This window comes from Silurus meridionalis, chromosome 18, assembly GCF_014805685.1.
Source record: "Silurus meridionalis isolate SWU-2019-XX chromosome 18, ASM1480568v1, whole genome shotgun sequence".
NCBI lineage: Eukaryota > Metazoa > Chordata > Actinopteri > Siluriformes > Siluridae > Silurus > Silurus meridionalis.
Window position 1 is genome coordinate 27750521 of NC_060901.1, and position 7734 is coordinate 27758254.

The 7734-nt window shown below is 48.1% G+C and overlaps 2 protein-coding genes across 2 annotated transcripts in view; one reads left to right on the forward strand and one right to left on the reverse strand.

Annotated features, from left to right (window-relative positions):
- The window catches only part of lama4 (laminin, alpha 4), a 24105-nt gene extending 19213 nt beyond the window's left edge, over positions 1-4892 (forward strand). The window contains exons 31-40 of the mRNA XM_046874168.1: positions 1-73; positions 1690-1831; positions 2177-2364; positions 2488-2677; positions 2776-2928; positions 3466-3619; positions 3731-3858; positions 3960-4041; positions 4145-4267; positions 4490-4892. The exon at positions 1-73 is cut by the window's left edge and continues 83 nt beyond it. Of these exons, the coding sequence (XP_046730124.1) occupies positions 1-73; positions 1690-1831; positions 2177-2364; positions 2488-2677; positions 2776-2928; positions 3466-3619; positions 3731-3858; positions 3960-4041; positions 4145-4267; positions 4490-4635 (1379 nt within the window). The 3' untranslated portion in view covers positions 4636-4892. The remainder of the gene's footprint in view (positions 74-1689; positions 1832-2176; positions 2365-2487; positions 2678-2775; positions 2929-3465; positions 3620-3730; positions 3859-3959; positions 4042-4144; positions 4268-4489) is intronic.
- The window catches only part of ccn6 (cellular communication network factor 6), a 32889-nt gene that overhangs the window by 2450 nt on the left and 22705 nt on the right, over positions 1-7734 (reverse strand). The gene's annotated exons all lie outside the window — the stretch shown is intronic.

The window sequence follows — 7734 nt, forward strand, 5'->3', positions numbered from 1 at the left end:
TCTACTATGGAGGATCTGATCAGAGCAACATCAACAACTTCACTGGCTGTATCAGTTATGCTTACATCAGCAGGTACACGCACACACACGCACACACACACACTCCTATGAAAACAAATGCACTGTTATACACACACAAACACACATACACTTAGCCGGCACACACTCTCTTCTGGGGTTGCGAAGAGCACTCCTGAGCGAGCAGCCATCTGCCGCCAACATTTCCGGGACGTCTGCAATTTTCTTCCTTATTTAAAAACACGGTTCTCCCTGCACCTGTCCCGTCGCATCAGGAACATCAACCCCTATACCTGATCATGTTTTAGCATGGGCTGCCTACCATGACCTGCGCCATCAACCTGCTGCCTGGGACCCGAGAGAGACTCCATGAAGCATTACATCCAAGAGTTTAAGATAAGATAAACCTTTATTCGTCCCACAGTGGGGAAATTTCTCTCTTACAGCAGCAAAGAAAAAGAAATGCAAATATATAAAAGAATAGAGACATAATCTAGTATACAGTATAAACAAAACACAATGTATAAATACAAAAGAGGAAAGAAAGAGAGTAAGTAGTTTCAACATCCTTCTGGCCATTACGAATACCTGGTCCAGACATTTGCTAATGATTTACTGTGAACCATACTCAACTGCTTTGTGTTTGTTCAGGGTCCATCATGTGCGGTTGTTGCTTTGGTGTCTGATTAGGAATAACCTATGTCAAATCCGTGAAGTGCAAATTCCTCATCACAAGCACCTTTTTCCTGGTGCTCTCAGCAGGCAACATACAAATGAAGTCAGTTCAGATTTAGGCAGTCAGGAAGTTATCCAATCCCAACCCCTGCAAGCAGCTGCGGAGGTTCTTGGGGTTCATCTACTTTTATTCATGAAGGTTCATCTGGGGCTACTGGGGAGTGGGAGCTGTACTGTCTCAGTGAGACGCACAAGATAACTGCCTCCACTCATGCTCATTATTCTTTTGCCACCTCAACCCAGCTAAGAAGAATTACCTGATCGGGAACTCCATGCTGTCAAGCTCCAAACTACCCTTCATTCTGTGGATGGACCATTGCAACCTTGACTAAACCAAACCAAAACCAGTCCCAAACCAAACCAAACATCTTAATCCTTGTCAGGTGCAATGGGGCTATTCTTCAGATGATTTAACTTTTCTCTGTCCTATTGTCCAGGGTCCAGAAATTGCTAAATTGATGCCCTCTACCGGCTATACTTCAGAGGAGCTCCCACCCGAGTAAATACTCCCCTCCTCTATAATTGTGTGTGCTCTTAGCCTGGACATTGAAAAAAAGGGTACAGTGGTCTATGTTGGGCCAACTGGTCCCTGATGGTTGTCCACAACACAGACTCTACATTCCTGACCAGCAGCACTCCCAAACTCTCCAGTGGTGCCACAACTCTCCCTTCTTGCCACCTTGCCACCCGCCGTTCCTTGGTCCTGCTCCAGCAAAGTTTCTGGGGCCCCACTGTTTGAAGAGACATCTGCGACTCCTACCTGCACAAAACAGAAGAGCCCTAAAGGGGTCACCTGGGCTAGTCCGCTGGGCTAGTCTGGTCCCACATCGTGCTGGATTTCATCACTGGCCTGTCCCCTTTGGTCGGATACACCACCACATTCCACAAACCCGATTTTCCGAGACGATTGTTTCCTGTTTCTCTTTCTCTCTATAGGCAGGACCGCGATATCGAGGCAGAGGATTTCCAGCGTTACAGTGAAAATGTGGGCGTGTCTCTGCAGGATTGTCCTGTAGACATGCTGCCTCCTGCTGTGCGACACACACGCTCTGCCCGACACACTGCAACCTTATACCAGGTAAAGCTACACACACACACACACACACACACACACACACACACACACACACACTCTGCAGCCTCTTTAGATCCAAAATGGTGCTTTTTGCATCTTTAGCCCGACTTTTTCAAATACTTACTTTAGTCCTAAACTCTGTGTTCTGTTATGTAGCTTAATGTTGTGTGATGTAGCTATGTTTTGTTTTATGTAGCACTGGGGTTCTGGAGGAACATTTCACTGTGTAATATAGCAGATATATATATATATGGTAGAAATGACAATAAAAGCTTCTTGACTCTTGACTTGACATACTGGTCTCATGTCTATTCCCAACAAGTATATGTAAATGTGATATTTTGACAGGTGAGCAGAGACAGACCTGTCCTTCTGCAAAGCATTCTGGGAGTTCATGATAAACCTCAAGCTGCTCCAGGACAGAAGGCATCATCATGTCACCTCTCACCCCGCCCACCTGCTGTGGGTAACGCCCATTATTTTACTGGGGACAGTCGTCTGGAATATGAGGACATCGCTGAGGTCATTAGAGACAGGTGAAACCTACACACACACACACACAAACACACAGTCTTTCAGCTATATTAGGAATAAATTAACTCAAATGGTGTGTGTGTGTGTGTGTGTGTGTGTGTGTGTGTGTGTGTGTGTGTGTGCAGGTCTGAGTTCTCCCTGTCACTGAGGACACAATCAGGGTGGGGGATGATCATGTGTGTGTGTGGTGAGGGCGATGAAGACTTCATGGCGCTTTTCCTTTTTAACGGTAAACTCATCTTCACCTTCGGTTCTTCACAACATGTCCTGCAGCTCCACAGCACACACACACACAACGATGGAAACTGGCATGAGGTAACACTCTCTCTCTCTCACAAACACACACACACACACACACACACACACACACACACACACACACACAGTGATATTAAGCTGTGTGGCTCCTGTAGGTGGTGTTTTGGAGGAACGGTAGCAGGGGTGTGTTGGTTGTGGATAAAAAGGTGATGGAGGATGAAGGTCCAAGCAACAGCTTAAGCCTCAACCTGAAAGATCCACTGTACATCGGCAGCCTTCCAACTGAACACACCAACAAGAACATCAAGGTGTGCGCATACACACACACACACACACACACACACACACACACACACACACACGTACACACATACACACATACACACCCCTATTTCACTTCTGATACTACACACACACACACACACACACACACATACACACACACACACACACACACACACACACACACACCTATTTCACTACTGATGCCACACACACAAACTTACACACACACACACACTTCAGTACTAATACTACACACACCTGTTCCTCTACTTTTACTACACACACACACACACACACACACCTATTACACTACTAATACTACACACACATACAAACACACCTGATACACTACTAATACTACACACACACACACACACAGACACACACACACCTGATACACTACTAATACTACACACACAAAAACACTTGATACACTACTAAAACTACACACACACATATACACACATGCAGATATTCCTAACATCTTAAAGTGTATATGTCTAATTCTCTCTTTATCTGTGTGTGTGTGTGTGTGTGTGTGTGTGTGTGTGTGGGGGTAGGTGAGGTCCGGGTTCTCGGGGTGTGTGAAAGATCTGCGTGTGAATGGACGACTGGTCTCCTCCGTCCCTCGCAGTTTTGGAGTGACCCCGTGTTTAGAGGGAAAGAGGGAAGCTGGGATGTTTTTCTTTGAGGAGGGAGGATACACAATGCTGGGTAACACACGTGGACACACACACACACACACACACACACACACACACACACATACAGACACACACACAAGTTCTTGTTGCCACAACTCATCCCCTTTGCACTGATCCTCAGACCAAACCCTCAGTGTGGGTGGGCAGATGGTGGTGGTGATGGAGCTTCGCCCCCGTGTGGCCTCAGCACTGTTACTGCGTTTCATCACACCTGAGGAGAACCTGAGCATCTACTTGCAGGATGGACAGGTGATAGCCACACCCACTTCTGTCTTACCCCCACGTGTGTCCTAATTCCTCTCTCTTTTACTCTCATCACCGTGTGTGTGTATGTGCATGTGTTTGAGCAGGTGTTTGTTCAGGTGAATAATGAGACGGTGATTGGTCCCTCCACACACAGCGTATGTGATGGAAACTGGCACAAACTTGAAGGTCAGAGGTCACACTGTGTGTTCATATATAATAATGCAATGTATAGTGCATTAATAAAGCTGTGTGTGTGTGTGTGTGTGTGTGTGTGTGTGTGTGTGTGTAGTGGTGAAAGACAGCAGCGGCCTGAGGTTGGATGTGGATGGAGAGCAGAAGCGTGTCATCAGAACCCGGGTTCCGGTAAAGAAACACAGCGTGTCAGTGCCAGTGTTCATAGGAGGAGCACCAGGTCTGTCTCACACGCACACACACACGCACACACGTACACACACCTACAGACACGTACAGACACACACATAAACACATATACACACACATACAAATTAGGAGTAAAAAACTTACCCTTGTTGATGGTTACTGTGTGTGTGTGTGTGTGTGTGTGTGTGTGTGTGTGTGTGTGTGTGTGTGTGTGTGTGTGTGTTTGCGTGTGTGTGTTTGACCACACCTACAGGAGATGTGGCACTTCCTGTGAAGATGAAGAGCAGTTATGTAGGCTGTATGAGGAACCTGTCTATTAACCAGCACAGTGTCCACCTCACCCACTCATCGCTGCACATTAAAGGAGCTGTCAGTGTTCATGGCTGTCCTGTGGCCTGATGATGTCATCACATATCTCGTTTGTGTAAACGAGTCACATGACCATATTACTCCTTAATCCGCTACAAATTCTACATCTACCATAATCTACCATTTAAATAATCTACCATAATCTACCCTGATCATCACCTACCATCAACAACCTTCATCTACCCTCATCATCTATAATCTAATTCTGTTTATTGACCCCCTATTACTTTTTACTTCATCGTACACACGCGTCCCTTTCAACAATAAAGAAGTGCATCTTTAAAAAACTGTGTGTTTGTCTGTGTGTGTGTTTGTGTGTGTGTGTGTGTGTGTGTGTGTGTACACAGGTAAAAATATCCTGTATACAGTAACAGTAGTGTGGTGAAGCAGTGTGGTGGGGTAGTGTGGGGCAATGTGGTGGGGCAGTGTGGGGCAGGGTTGGTGGACAGTGTGGGGTAATACAGTGGGGCAGTAGGGAGGCATTTTGGTGTGGTAGTGTGGGGCAATGTGGTGGGGCAGTGTAGGATGGTGTCAAGTCAAGTCAAGTTTATTTCTATTGCCCTTTTCACAACAGATGTTGTCTCAAAGCAGCTTTACAGAATGTAAGAGTGAAGGTGAATGATGTGTGTTTTTCGCTGATGAGAAGCCATGGAGACTGTGAGAAGAAAAACTCCCTTAGTTGTTATGAGTAAGAAACATTGAGAGGAACCTGGCAGTGTGGGATAGTGTGGTGGTGCAGTGTGGGACAGTGTTGTGCAGTGTGGGACAATGTGTTGGGGCAGTGTGAGACTGTGTGGTGGGACAGTGTTGGGCAGTGTGGGACACTGTTGGGCAGTGTGGGATATTGTGGTCTAGCAGTGTGAGACATTGATGAGTAGTGTGGGATAGTGTGCTGGACAGTGTGGTGGGGCAGTGTGGGATACTGTGGGACAGTGTTAGGCAGTGTGGGATAGTGTGGTGGTGTGGTGTGGGATAGTGTGGTGGGACAGTGTTGGGTAGTGAGGGATAGTGTGTTGGACAGTGAGGGACAGTGTGAGACAGTGTTGGGTAGTGTGGGATAGTGTGGTGGGCCAGTGTGGGATACTGTGGGACAGTGTTGGTTAGTGTGGGATAGTGTGGTGGACAGCGAGGATAGTGTGGTGGACAGTGTGGGATATTGTGAGACAGTGTTGGGTAGTGTGGGATAGTGTGGTGGACAGTGTGGGATATTGTGAGACAGTGTTGGGTAGTGTGGGATAGTGTGGTGGGCCAGTGTGGGATACTGTGGGACAGTGTTGGTTAGTGTGGAATAGTGTGGTGGACAGTGAGGATAGTGTGGTGGACAGTGAGGGACAGTGTGAGACAGTGTTGGGTAGTGTGGGATAGTGTGGTGGACAGTGAGGATAGTGTGGTGGACAGTGTGGGATATTGTGAGACAGTGTTGGGTAGTGTGGGATAGTGTGGTGGGCCAGTGTGGGTTACTGTGGGACAGTGTTGGTTAGTGTGGGATAGTGTGAGACAGTGTTGGGTAGTGTGGGATAGTGTGGTGAGGCAGTGTGGGATACTGTGGGACAGTGTTGGTAAGTGTGGGATAGTGTGGTGGTGCAGTGTGGGACAGTGTTGGGGCAGTGTGGGACAGTGTGGTGGGGCAGTGTGGGTTACTGTGGGACAGTGTTGGTTAGTGTGGGATAGTGTGAGACAGTGTTGGGTAGTGTGGGATAGTGTGGTGAGGCAGTGTGGGATACTGTGGGACAGTGTTGGTAAGTGTGGGATAGTGTGGTGGACAGTGTGGTGGGGCAGTGTGGGATACTGTGGGACAGTGTTGGTAAGTGTGGGATAGTGTGGTGGACAGTGTGGTGGGGCAGTGTGGGATACTGTGGGACAGTGTTGGTTAGTGTGGGATAGTGTGGTGGACAGTGTGGTGAGGCAGTGTGGGACAGTGTGGTGGGGCAGTGTGGGATACTGTGGGACAGTGTTGGTTAGTGTGGGATAGTGTGAGACAGTGTCGGGTAGTGTGGGATAGTGTGGTGGGGCAGTGTGGGATACTGTGGGACAGTGTTGGTTAGTGTGGGATAGTGTGGTGGACAGTGTGGTGGGGCAGTGTGGGATACTGTGGGACAGTGTTGGTTAGTGTGGGATAGTGTGGTGGACAGTGTGGTGGGGCAGTGTGGGACAGTGTGGTGGGGCAGTGTGGGATACTGTGGGACAGTGTTGGTTGGTGTGGGATAGTGTGAGACAGTGTTGGGTAGTGTGGGATAGTGTGGTGGACAGTGTGGTGGGGCAGTGTGGGACAGTGTGTTGAGGCAGTGTGGGATACTGTGGGACAGTGTTGGTTAGTGTGGGATAGTGTGCGGCGGTGTTGGGTAGTGTGGGATAGTGTGGTGGGCCAGTGTGGGATTCTGTGGGACAGTGTTGGTTAGTGTGGGATAGTGTGGTGGACAGTGTGGTGGGGCAGTGTGGGATACTGTGGGACAGTGTTGGTTAGTGTGGGATAGTGTGAGACGGTGTTGGGTAGTGTGGGATAGTGTGGTGGGCCAGTGTGGGATACTGTGGGACAGTGTTGGTGTGGGATAGTGTGGTGGACAGTGTGGTGGGGCAGTGTGGGATACTGTGGGACAGTGTTGGTTAGTGGGATAGTGTGAGGCGGTGTTGGGTAGTGTGGGATAGTGTGGTGGGCTAGTGTGGGATACTGTGGGACAGTGTTGGTTAGTGTGAGATAGTGTGGTGGACAGTGTGGTGGGGCAGTGTGGGATAGTGTGGGGCAGTGTTGGTTAGTGTGTGGCAGTGTGGGACAGTGTGGTGGGGCAGTGTGGGATACTGTGCAGATTAGATTCACATGGCAGCACATAGAGGCTGAAATCTGATTGGACAAAAAAATCTAACATCCACATACACGTACTGAAGCAGTGCAGCCGAGAGAAACACTACCACATGAAGAGAAGAAACTGATGGAATAAATTAATACAATTTCATGGAACAAATATTAGAATTTATGTTGTAAATGTAGGTGAGCAGAGAAGATTTTACTGGCCCTGACCGCCCACCACTGCTATTATTATTATTATTATTATTATTATTATTATTATGGATTAGCGGGTCGTGATATATACTCTCGGAAGACGGGTCACGTGACGGGGCTTGCGCGTGTGT